Raw genomic sequence first — 13,908 nt, 5'->3', positions numbered from 1 at the left:
GTTCAGTGGCTGCTCCCCCAGCCCCCGCGGTGGATCTGATGACAGGCTCCGCCGCAACACCTAACGCGCTTCCACGCGGACTCTCCGGAGAGAGTCCCTTGGAGCGCCCACCACGGGCCAACCGCCCACATTCGGCCGCGGAGGATAGGACGAGCGGCAACGACACACCGACACGTCTCTTCCCTCGCGGCCCCGCCGCCACTACATCGTCGAAAGCGCTGCAGCCCCGCCAGAGTCGCGGAGGACAGGACGAGCGGCAACGATACACCGACACGTCTCTCCCCCCGCGACCCTCCTCCTCGCGCATCCACGCGGTCCCGCTGGCCAAACGAGCCCTGCGCGGAACGCCCTCCTCCTCGGGACAGCCTACCACCATCGGCCGGCCCCGTGGGTTCCTCTTAGCTTCACCGTGGGATGAAATCGACCACGGCTACTAGAGCCCCACCGCCACGACAAGGCGGGAACCCCTTCCGGGGGGAGGAGTACAAACATGACCCAACCGCATTCGAATCAAAACAGATGTAGTCAATCTATTAAAAAGTGACGAAAACCATGGTTTTACAGGAATAGAAGGTTGAATGTAAGCATAAGATTTACCTTTTAATTTACTGCTTTCAGACCACATCACACCCCAATAATGTCTAAGGAAATGTATAGGAAGGGTTGCCAAATCGTGATTATAATTTTTATAGTACGCCGTGTCCCCGTCAACAGCAGCATCATTTACGAGCTGATCAGCACGATCATTTCCATGAATACCGGAATGACTCGGTATCCAGGAGAAAACTACAGACAAGCCTTTCGAAGAGCAAGCTAACAACAAATTTCTAATTTTGAGTATTACCTATTGGGCAAAGCATTCGCGTTTTAAACGGAAATCTAGACAGTGCCTGAAGTGCACTTATAGAGTCGGAAAAAAATACAGTATTTCTTAGCTTAGCTAAGAGAACGTACTCGACTGACTTGTATAAACCGAAACACTCTCCAGTAAAAACAGAAGTTTCTGGAGGCAATTTAATTTTTTGAACAATGTTATATTGTTGATGATACACACCAACGCTAACAACGCTGTCGCTGCCATGCTTAGAAGCATCACTAAAAATGCAGTACCACGATTGGAAGTCCCTGTGTCTAATGAAATTGAAAGTATGGGAGTTTTCAATAGAATTCTTATTGATACCTAAAGACAAACGGATGTCCAGAGATAAAACTAAAGCTTCGTATTTAGTAGAGAAAAGAGGCAAACAAAGGGAGTTATGAATTGGAGTTTGCAAAGACAAACACTTACGGAAACTAATAATCAGACAAGGAAGAGACTTTTGAGTCCAATAAGGAGATGTTGATGCGTCAGTTGAGAGGCGTCGAAGTCGTAACAAAAAAGAATGTTTTGTAAATTGCACGCAACGGAGCAGATATTTATCGGATAAGTATTGACGTCTCAATTGAAGAGGAGGTTCCACACACTCCACTTGCAACGCATTGATGGGACTCGACTTCATTGCTTCCAGAATAATTCTTAAAGCTTTAGATTGCACTCTATCAAATTTTTTAAATGCCGATGAGTAACATGTGTCAAGAATAAAAGATGCATAATCAAAAAGACTCCTAATAAGTGAATTATATAATAATTTTAAACAAAAAGAATGTGCTCCCCACCAAACACCCGTTAAACATTTGATAATATTCGGGTTTTTGGTTTTTCTCACATTTAGCTACGATGTAATCTAAGTGTGGAATACCAGTAAGCTTGGAATCTAAAATAACCCCCAAAAATTTACTTTGAGGTACAAAGGAAAGAGGAATATTATTATAAACCACTTTAGGTATTGGTGGATTATGCTTTATTTATTTATTTTACTTTAATTATAACGGACACGCCAATTACAATAATTAAAGATACATTACTAACATAAGAACTTAATAAACACAACAAGATTAAGTACCATTCAAGCATCGCCTTCACAATAGCGTAGGCATCTTAACAACAGTGACCATCCATCCGCAAACAAGTCGCATTCAGGGTTGGTGGCGAGGAGAGAGTTGAGCGTGCACAGGGAGCGCGGTATGGGTGATTTAGCGCGCGCTACGGTTCGGCACCACGCGGTGGCCATCAACTGGTGTCTTCTAATGCGATGGTAGTTGACGGGGGCAAAGAGTCGACACAGCTCATTATGCAAATCAGGGGAATCTATATTGCCGCGGAGAATTTTGCACATAACCACAAGTTGGTGTTTCATTCGCCTAACCTCCAGCGAGATGTATCCTAGACAACCCAGTAGAAAAGCAGTAGGATACATAAATATCTAAGAAACGCTTTCTGTACTTTCTCTAACATAATACTATATGTGCTTTCATGTGGGTTCCACACACACATGGAGCTCTCCAATTTACTTCGCACTAATGCATTGAAAAGAAGTTTGATCACGGAGACACTTTCAAAATCCTTACAGTTTCTAAGGATGAACCCTAAACGCCGAAAAGATTCCTTGGCAAGCGCTTCGATGTGGTCATGAAACGTTAACCTCCGATCGAAAACTACACCCAAATCTTTTATGGTGGTCAATTGAGTTACGCTATCTCCACCTATATTGTAGGCATAAGTTATCGGATGCCTTACCCGAGCGAAAGTCATCACATGACACTTGTCAGTGTTAAATTCCATAGCGTTCTCTAAACTCCATTGGTGTACCGAATCGACGTCGCGCTGGAGAGCTATGCAATCCTCCACCGATTTGATCTCCAGGACGAGCTTCAGGTCATCAGCGTAGAGCAAACATTGTGCGAGGCTGAGAACATTAGGGAGATCGTTCACCATGAGCAAAAACAGGAGAGGGCCAAGTATACAACCTTGGCTTACGCCGGAACGCGTATGATATGGACTAGATTCATACAAACCCAGCCTGACATATTGTTGACGATCGCGAAGATAATCTGCGAGTAGGCGAATTAGGCGCGGAGAAAAGCCTATTTTCCCAAGTTTTTCCAGCAGAATGTCGTTATTGACCCTATCAAACGCCTTCCGAAAGTCAAAATACAGAACGTCCACTTGTGACCCACGATCTAAAACCTTCGAGATAAAGTCTACCACGGTTAATAAGTTGGTCTCAACTGATCTTTTGGGTCTGAAGCCATGCTGCTCGTTGCAAAGAAACCTATTCACCTGAGCATAGATTTGATGGTGGATTACTCTCTCCAATACCTTTGCCGGAGCTGATAGAACTGCGATGGGGCGATAATTCCCCACTCTGGACTTATCCGAGGTCTTGGGTATTGGACTAACCCTCGACAATTTCCACTGAGGCGGATATTTACCGGCCATCAATGCCAAATTAAATATGTGGCAGAGGGGAATGCATAAATCTTTCTTCGCCTGTGTTACGATTATGGAAGGAACGTTATCTGGCCCAACAGCGCTCTTTGGCATCAGCCTGTTAATGCCATACAGAACGTTCTTCGCCATAAACGGACAGATGTTTATATAATTACTGTCGCAGCTAATATCTGCATTATAATCATTGTTGGCATCAAGTAATGGGACATCCGGTAAAAACACACTAGCAAAAAAGGTGGCGAAAGCATTTGCTGCTTCAACCCCCGAACAGGTCTTACCTTCGAATGTTATGTTGGAATCGAAACCACCCCTAGTTCGCAATGCGGAGATGTGACGCCAAAATTCGTTAGGATTGCACTGTATATTTTGCTCGATATGTTTCTTAAAAGAAATGTAAGCTAATGAAGTACGTGTTTTAAGATCGGCTCGTAATGCAGAGAAAAGTTGGTAAGTAACTTCACAGTTTGATCGTTTCCAAGAAGAATGCAATTTCAATTTCCGATTTGTGTCAAGAACAATGTCATACGTAAACCAAACGGGGTAGCGTCTACCACCACGTTGTTTGCGTCTCTTTTTGGGCATACATTCTTCAAAACAACTGTATATAACATTGTAAAAATTGTTTGTTGCAGTAACAACATCCATCGCACTCAATACTGAATTCCAAGAACTCTCCGAAAGTAACGCTAATAACCGATTGTAATCGCACTTGTTAAAATTCCAATCCTTTGAAGGGTTAATGTTAGTCGGATCTAGAGAGTTCGCGTAATAATCAGTTTTTACTCCTACCTCAATATCTAGTGGTGGGTGATATTTATCAGGGGGGGGGACCATTCCGTCAGTCGCACAAACACATACACCGCATATGTCTCTCTCCTTCACCAACACAACATCTAACATGCCTCCATTCGCATTTTCCACAACATTTTTGTCAGCCAGACTACAAAAAGATAAAAAATAACAATAGTAATTACGAATATTGACTGATGCACTATTTAAATTGATATCACCAAGGATCAACAGTGGTGATTTTATGTTTACAATAAAGCTTTCTAATTTACAAAAGAATGTCATATAATCACTATCATTAGCGCTAGACTTGATGTAACAACACACATATAGCAAGTATGACCATGCCATGAGAAACTAACCCAAAGATCTTCACCAGTATCAGTTTCCAAATCGCGCTGGCGACGCAGTACAATGGGAGCCCTCGCAGCAAGTGCAACGCCACCACACGGCGTGTCTCTGTCTCGACGTAGTACACTCCAGTCAACAAGCTCCAGTTCGGAATTCTCCACAGAATTATCAAGAAATGTTTCTGTCACAGCTACCATGTGGTGTTCGGCTAAAGCCAAATTATTTCGCCATGTTCGTAATTTTGTCTTCAAACCACGTACATTCTAATAAAATAGTTTGAGCTTTGTAATTTTGTATTTGTTTTTAAGTGTAGAAAATAAGACAATAGTGCTTTTGGGAATGGATAGTTCAAGGCCATTTGTATCTAGCCAACGCCTCAAATGTTGAAGAGACTGTGTCATTGAGTAAGATGCTTTTTGAACACAACCGTTTACATTGTACAGCAAAAGATCGTCAGCGTATTGAAGAATTTTAATAGAATTATTAAGTGAGGACTCTAAGTCATATGCCTTGGGGAAGACCCTTCCATACATAACGAGTTAACTTAGCGCCATCCTGAAGATGTAAATTGATATGTCTTTCAGACAACATATTTATGGTAAAAGAAGATAACATTACGGGAATTCGTAAATTATATAATTTCTTTTGAAGCAGAGACATTAAGACATTATCATATGCTGCACTGATATCCAAAAAAGCCGATAAAACAGATTCATTATTTGTAAAAAGCCAAACGGATATCCATCACAAATATACTAATATTATCAAATGTGCTTTTACCTTTTCTAAATCCAAATTGGCTTGACGCCAACAAACCATTGCTTACAACAAACCATTACAAATGGTTTTTAACCAAGTGTTCAGCTAACTTTAAAAATACGGATGAAAGAGCTATAGGACGAAAAGAGGAAGCATCCGACGCTAACTTGCCAAGTTTTAAGATTGGTATTATAGATTGATATTTCCCTGATTTAGGGATATTACCTAGCAACATACTGAGTTTACCATATCCAAAAAGTATTTAAGGGTCCTGTCGCTACAATTTATGAAAAATGAATATGGGTTGCCGTCTTCACCTGGAGATGAATCCTTAACGAGAGAAAGTACACCTTTCAATTCGTTTAGAGAAAAGGGAGAATTAAGGACAGGGTGGTCTCCAGAGGAAAAAGAAGGAACAGAGCAAGTCATTAAATTAGGAGCTGAAGCTGGAGCCAACTTATCCAAAAATTGATTTGCTAATTCAGATGGAAAATTGGGAGATGATGAAGAATTAAATGCGCCTCGAAACCTAATTTTTTCCCAGACAAAGACGGGACTAACGTCAGGAGATATAGATTCACAGAACTTCTTCCATCCATCAAATTTCTTTTTTTTTTTAAGCTTACGGGTGTTACGTGCGACTTGTGAATAAATTTCAAAATTTTCAGAAGTCATGCACTGACCATAAGTTCTTTCAGCTTCCTTCCTTCTCTTGATAGCCTCAGTGCATTCACAATCCCACCAAGGAGTCAATGGAAGTCTATCTGGATAACCATTTTTAATGGGAAACAATTCATCTGCAACTTCAAGAAGCAGTTTAACAAGAGAATCTGAACAATGAGATTCCTCATGAGTAGAAACAGATGGAAGTGAAGAAGTTCTAATTTCAACTCGCTGAGAAAATACAGTCCAGGCATGAGGTAATCTATACTTTATACGGGGACTGGGTTTTTGTGTAGGCATATGGCGAATAAAAGGAAATGAAATTATAATAGGAATGTGGTCACTATCACAGGAAGAAGTATGAATATGCCATGAGAGCGAGGATGCTAAATCAGGCGTAGATATAGAGAGATCAGGCGCACTTAATCCTTCACCTGGACCTGTGAGACGCGTAGGAGCGCCATTATTCAAAATACAGAGATTTTGAGAGTACAGTATATCTAACATTAAGTCTCCAAAACTATTACATGAAGAGCTTCCCCATGATTGATGATGACAGTTAAAATCGCCTAATGCTAAAAAAGGTTTTGGTAAAACTGAAAATAAATTGTTGACTTCATTAAATAAAGCCGTTGAAGGATGTGGAATGTAAATAGATACGAAACATATACTATTTACAATTATTGCTATAGCACCTATGCCATCACTTAAAGTGGGTAATTGTAAGAGTTGGTAAGTTAGAGAATTTTTAATGATTATGGTGACACCGCCATACCCATCAGATCTGTCTTTTCTAAGGGTGGAATAACCAGTTACTTTGAAAGGATAGCCAGGTTTCAGCCATGTTTCTGAAAGACAAAGCATAAAGGGATGAAGTGCATTTATTAAATAAAAAATGTCAGATTTTTTACTGGAGGCACTTCTATAGTTCCACTGTAGAATTACTGGGTTCATATTGAGGACGAATTAAAACAGAATTTTCAATAACATTGGCAACGTAGAACGGTTCAAATTTAGTCTGAATCACATTTGATTTAGTCAAGAAATTTACAATGGCTATAATAATGTCCGAGATAGATGTCTGTGAACAAGTATCAGAAGAGGCTTTAAGTGCTGAACCATTAGGGAAAGCTAAAGGTATGTTGTAATCCTTTGCAAATGAATCATGTGCAGCACGATCATACCCACCCGCTACTTTAGGAGGGGACCGTGGTTGAACAAACACTGTTTTTTTATAAGATTTATTAGTTGAATGAGCCTCTGCTGAAACTGTGTAGTTATATTTCAGCCTACTATCATTAGATTTTTGTTGAGAGGAGCGAACTGCATCAGCAAAAGATCTTGAAATTGGAGGGTGATGTTTTGATGCTTCGGAATATGATATACTACTTTGTGCCATGGATACTTTAATTTCTTTTTGACGGGCAAATTCAGGACAGGATTTGCTATTTGCAAAATGGAATCCAGAACATAGGCAACAAGCCGCATAATCTACATGTACTGAGCAGGTTTCAGCAGTATGGTCTTCACATTTTAGGCAACGGGATTTGGATCTACACTGCATTTTGGTATGTCCATAACGGCAACAACGGTAACATTGTATTGTAGGATATATATACAGTTCAACAGATAAAGCAGTATAGCACATATAAATGCGCTTTGGTGAAACTTGTCCATCAAAGGTGAAAATTACAGTTTCCGAGTTATTAAATATCGCAGTCCCACTTACAATAGTTTACCGCTTGATACGTCTAACTTTAATAATTTTACCGCACCCAATAGGCACTGAAACATTTTCAAGAACTTCATCATCTGTCCAATCGGCAGGGACACCACGCACTACTCCCATACGAGTCACATTGAAAATAGGAATAAAAGCTTTAAATTTGTGACTGGCAAGTCTGGGGTCATCAACAAAGTTATTCGCATCAGCAACACTAGAGAAAGCCAAACTAAGCCTGTTGCGACCTATTCTTTTCAAACTTCCGTTTACAATGTTTTTAAAAGAGTTCTTTTTTAAAAAGTTTCCAAACTGCACAGGATGGAGCATAACATGATCATCAGCTGTACTTTGTTCTTTCTGGACATGTACTACGTATGGGGCTAAATCAGTCACTTCATACTTCCTACCACCCTGCGGCCTTGAATTTGAAACAGTATCACCAACATTTGTTACAACATTGTTAGTACTATTATTAGCACCAACAATGCTAGCATTGGCATCAGCAACAATGGGTAATTTAAATTTCTTGGAACATTCTTCATCAGATTCAGAACATTGACAATAGTGTAGAGACTGGTTTGCCATCTCTTTTACTACGTTTTTTATTACAATGACGGCAGATTTTCCGGGGTTTAACTCTTTTACGGTCAGGAATAGGAAGGCTGCCTTCGGTGTCCATTGATGAGTCGTCAATAACAACATTATAGGCTACTGGAGGCCCAGAGCCTCCTCCTGGGTCGTCAGGAGGATCGACCCCCATAATAAAGAAAGACTCACTTATTGTACATACCACTAAAATCTATTCTATTACCGACTTCAAAAAAGGAGGAGGTTCTCAATTCGACTGCATGTTTTTTTTTTACTTTTTTTGTATGTACATGCGTATATTACGCTATAACTCCGTCATTTGTGAACCGATTTTGATGATTCTTTTTTTTATTGGAAAGAGGGTACCACCGTAATGGTCCCATTTAATGTTGAAGAAAATCATCCACCTCTAAGGGTGTCTGTTCACGCACGAAGACTAATTTTTATAAGTAGTACCTAAATTTTATTATAAGGAGCAATTATTTTAATGGCTGATTTTGTTATTCTCCAATTCAAGGCGTTTTTCTCTCTCAATATGTACGTACATACTTTAAGCAGTGAGAACCGGTTTTTAATATCTCCCGTGTTAAATCCCGTACATGGTCCTAGACCGAAGCCGGGTTTTGTCTACCTGGATTCAAGGACATACAACCTTCAAATCAAGATAATAAGTGAACTTAACTGCTAGTCGTCAAGGTCGTGGATGTAGGCTGGTGAAGATGTACTTAGCTATTTTTATATGTTTTACGACAAAGACTATCCACATTGAACTGATTGGTGACTGACAAGCAAGAATTATTTATCACCATTGCGCAGATTCATTTCGCGCAGGGGGAAACCCAAAACCATATTTTCCGACAGTGGTCTATCATTTGTTGGCGCTTACAACGACCTTTCAACATTTTTAAAAGTAATTGTGATTAGCTTTCATCTGAGGTCGCCAATGAAGAAATAAATTTTTGTTTTATTCCAGCTTATTCGCCACATTTCGGAGGTCTATGGGAGGCTGGTGTAAAGTCGACCAAATATCATTTACAAAGAGTGTTGGGCAATTGTAACTTAACTTTTGAAGAGCTTTATACAACACTTGTCCAAATTAGCATGTAATAACGCATACATTCAACATAACCCCGCACCAGGGAAACTCTGTATCACGGGTGCCATGGACACTCACATAGACAACCACAAATTACACCTAAACTCACGAGAGAAATAAATATAGGCCATACAAAGCTTTCTCCCGGCCCGGGAATGGAACCTGGGATCTCTGCGTGGCAGTCCGGCCTGGTAACCGTTCGGCCACGGAGGCAATTGAAGCAATCCTCAATTCACGACCACTTACCCCTCTCTCGAGCGATCCAGAAGACCTAATGCCATTGATACCAGGACATTTCATCATCGGTAGACTGCTCACTTCCTTGCCAAGACAGGATTATCAAGATGTGTCAAACAATCGCTTCAATCGTTTTCAGCAAACTCAAAAACTTCGACAACATTTTTGGTGCAGATGGAGCAAAGAATATGTTTCAGAGCCTCAAGTGAGGACTAAATGGAGTACTTGTAAAGACGCATTGAAGATGAATGCTTTAGCTGTTCTAAAGGAGGACAATCTACCACCGTTAAAATGGAAATTGGGTCGAGCTACAACTCGTGTTTCCTGGCACTGATGGCGTCAATAGAGTAGCGGATATCAAAACTTTTTTAGAATTCAAATTTTGATATAAAAATCTAATTGAATTTGAAGAAAATTCTAAAATTTTTTAAGGAATTGTAATATCCTTTTCAAAAATTTGTTCACTTCCTGAAGTAAGTATCACTGGTTGAAAGGCAAGTTTTCAACGGCTGGCGGAATGTTCACGCATGAAGACTTGTGTTTATAAATAGCGCCCAAATTTTATAAGGAGCAATTATTTTAATGGTTGATTTTGCTAAGTTCCAATTTAAGGGTTTTTCTCGCAATATATTATAAGCAGTGAGCACCGATTTTTATTATCTCCTATGTCAAGTCCCGTACAGTGGCGAACTAGGGGATGAATCCGGGTTTGTGCACTTTCCGATTACCGATAACCGATTTCAATAAAACTTGGCAAATAGATGTCATTCCACGAACTTTTGAAGACGGTTTTTTTATTAGACCCTGTACTGAGAATATTAATAATTGTATGCACGTATTAATACTACGAAGCATTTACAAGAGTATTATTTTCCTTTTCATTATTTTCCTTGAATATATTTACATAGTTTGATTTAAACTTAAGTCATAGTTCCCTGATCCTATCTTTTATATAATTTTCTTGGTTTAGGGCGCGTTCAAATTAGACACTGTTAGCCGCGCTGCAGCGCGCGGCGGTCGCGCTGCAACCGCGCGGCGGCCGCCAAGTTTTTAGTGATGTTTCCATCTTTCGACTCAGGTACACGATGGATTCTGATGAAGAAACGTTACTTTCACTTATTTTGTTAAAACTGAATAAAAAAATAATTAAAAAGAATACCCTGAACGTATTAATATAATCGACATTGTCGATCGACAATGAGAATTATAGACGTTTTCGAGTTGTTTGTGAGTGCTTATTGAGAATGTGGCGTTAATTTCTAAATCCAAGATGTTTGCCAAGAATTTTCAAAAATTTATTATTTGTAATCCTTATGGGAATGGCATTTATATCTGAATACATGATGGCTAACACGACTTGGCGGGCACGATTTCTCAGATAATGGCAAGTTGGGTATCGTTTTCGAGGTATTTGGGGATGCTTAATACGAATATGGCACTCATTTCTAAATCCAAGATGGCGGGCACGATTTTTCAAAAAAAACGCAATATGATTATCCTTTTATAAAATTTGGTCGCGCTTCAGCAGCGCGATTAATTTGAACGCGCCCTAATTTACCCTTTTTTATCTACTTTTTTTACAGTCGCATAAATGCAAACCGCGAAGTGCCAGAAACAAATAAAGAAAGAGAATTGATAAACATTTACATAAAATTCAAGGGCACTGCCCTATAATTACAAAAAAATAAGGAGAAAAATTTGCTAGATTACGACGAAGGTTTGTTTCTATTGTGAAAAGTACATTACACAGCAATTTTCTAGTGGTTCGAGCCAGTGCACTTTTATAGTGTAACTCCCAACCATCTAACCTAAAAATCTCAGATCTTTGAAATTTTTCATAATGTTTTAACATATTAGATGTTACAATATCGGCACTGGCACAAAAAATATTGGAAATGAGCAAAGGCGAAACACTAAATGACGTCGAGCAAGAACATGAAGAGGTGGATCCGATTAACGACATCATAGATTACTTAGTGCGCTGCGCCAAGATATCTTTTAAAAACGCGCATGTTGATGAGAATGAAGTAAAAACATCAGATAAAATCCGTATTGCTTGTGAACTATACAATCGTTCGCCCACGGATTTTCTAATGCAATTTGGAAAATACTTGGCTCCATATCATTTACAGTATTTTGCTTATTTAGAACCTAAAGATCAAGAAAAGGAAAGATATCAGGAATGTATCACTCACCTGAAAAGGTACCATTCTGATGACATCAGACACAAGAGAGTCAGAAACAGGCGCTACAAAGCTTTGCAAAAATTCCAAGAAGAAACTGATCACTTTAGTGAAAAGCAAATGATGTATAGAAATCCTCTGCTGTATGAGCAACTTGTGGGACAGTACCTTACTGAAGAAGAAATAAAGGAAAGAGATGGAGTGGACAGGGAGAACTTAACATTTCTGAATTTGATTTTAGACACTGTTGATAGAAACGAGATGAGCGAAATAAAAAATGAACAAATGCTTGAAGAAGATGAAGACAGCAATAGTTTACAAGAAATGCCTAGTAAAGAAGTGGGCTTAAATAGTCAACAAAAGAAATGTGAGACTAAACATTGGGGTGAGTTACCAGGTTTTACTCCTAAGGTTCGAAAACAGACTTTGATTAGTGCCCCAGAAAGGAGATTACTCCGTGAAGAATTTCTTCAAGAAATGTACAGTAGTTTCATGGAAGGAAGGGATACAGAAATCGATTATGATAGTATCGACAATGATGAGCAATATGATGACTTACAACAAGCATCTCAAGACGCTGAAGATCAATACTTTGACTCTGAGACAAATGAAGTAGAAAACCTTGAAGACCATATGAAGCTTGTAGAAGAGTATGGAAGAAAGAAGTCTACTGGCAACATTTCTGTAGCTGAAGATCCTTTGGATGAATTTATGAGACACATTGCAATAAAGCAACATAGCAGCTGCTAATAATTTACCTAGTATTTACCAAGCCTCAGAAACAAAATAAACCCAAAAATCAGAAATGACACTTAATTTTTTAATTTATTTTTTATATATTAACATGGACAAAACACGATGGTGGGAGGTGTCCTATGGGTCAGCGTTGACCGGCGGATGGGAAGATATAACTCATTACATTTATTATATTATATTATTACATATTTTGTGCTATAACAATTTGAAATAAGGTTTAAATTTCAATGCTCTGAGCCCAATCTCGGAGTATCACAGCGCATTTTTCTTTGTAGTATTGAAGGAAGAGTACGCTAAGATACCGCGGCGGGAGGTGTCGGTATGCGCCGGAATCCGAAGTCTGTTTGAATGCGCCGAGGACTTGGAAGAGACAATTCAAAGCTAAGCGTGCAGTGGCATGTCGGCGGATGCTGCGGCATTTAAGCGTACTTCTACTAGATTGTACTAATAACTAAATAAATATAATAGTCTATCGCATTGACTTACAAATAAATGGGCGACGGGTCTAATACAAAAACTACGAAAAAAAGTCCCAAGTCAACCTATTTAAACGTAGTGACATGTAAAGGAATATGAAAAAGCTAAAACGTTGAATTTAAATTGCAATGTCATCGCAGTACTGTCTAATTTTGCTTGCTTCGCTGTCAGACGAACAAATGAAGACTAAAGCGTGAATGACGCTCTGTATACGATTTTAACGCCCTATAAGTTCGGACACTTTTTAGCGCGGACCCGACGTCCATATAATTGTAAGTCAATGGTCTATCGTCTGAAATCCGACATTCTAAGTCGCTCCCTGTTTTCAGAACTGGATTGCGTAAATATCTTCTAACACGGTCCTCAACGTGTATATCAACTGTATTGTATACATTTATTAGTAAATATAAGTTTATTTAAGTATATAATATACATATATATGTGTATAGTCCGTCTTTTTTGATGACGTAAAATGATATTTGCGGGGTTGACAGTTTTCGTAAAATTTTAAATACTCATGTAGTTGTTGCCGACAGTTTTATCGATGAATTGTTAAAGACCTCAAATAACCTATGCCCAGCAGTTGGGCGAATAATGGGCCGATGATGATATTATAGTATAACCAGTTCGGTACTTATTTGCATATGCAAGCGTGACCAACATTCCGTCGATAGTTGATTGAATATTTGTCGACTGCAATCACTAACTGCTTGTAGGCGGGCAACACTTTAGCGCAAAGAACTGTCATTTTACTCCATCTTCAAAAAGACAGACTGTAGGTATAATTTAGCTTTATTTATTATTTGTTAAGTTGAAATGCATTTTTTTATTTACACAATCTATTTGTATTTACAGCTTGACACACGACGTCTCCCGCACCGATTAGCTTTCCTCTACCTCAAAGGTTGTCTGGAAGAGATCGATCTTAGCGATAAGACCGCCTTTGTTCACATTA

General features: G+C 39.2%; 1 protein-coding gene across 1 annotated transcript; it reads left to right on the top strand.

The window, feature by feature from the left end:
* The first annotated feature begins 11,206 nt into the window (after positions 1–11,206).
* On the top strand, positions 11,207–12,631 carry LOC113227000 (coiled-coil domain-containing protein 97). The gene has a single exon (XM_026459853.1). The coding sequence runs from the start codon at positions 11,433–11,435 to the stop codon at positions 12,468–12,470; it is 1,038 nt and encodes a 345-aa protein (XP_026315638.1). The 5' UTR covers positions 11,207–11,432; the 3' UTR covers positions 12,471–12,631.
* Positions 12,632–13,908: the final 1,277 nt, after the last annotated feature.

Source organism: Hyposmocoma kahamanoa, unplaced genomic scaffold, assembly GCF_003589595.1.
Source record: "Hyposmocoma kahamanoa isolate Upper Pololo Valley unplaced genomic scaffold, ASM358959v1 202, whole genome shotgun sequence".
Classification (NCBI taxonomy): Eukaryota; Metazoa; Arthropoda; class Insecta; order Lepidoptera; family Cosmopterigidae; genus Hyposmocoma; species Hyposmocoma kahamanoa.
This window is presented reverse-complemented; position numbering and strand designations above follow the sequence as displayed.

What these genes read in the sequence shown, in the direction of transcription:
- LOC113227000 (XM_026459853.1), top strand. Translation starts at nt 11,433, where the DNA reads ATGAGCAAAGGCGAAACACTAAATGACGTCGAGCAAGAACATGAAGAG.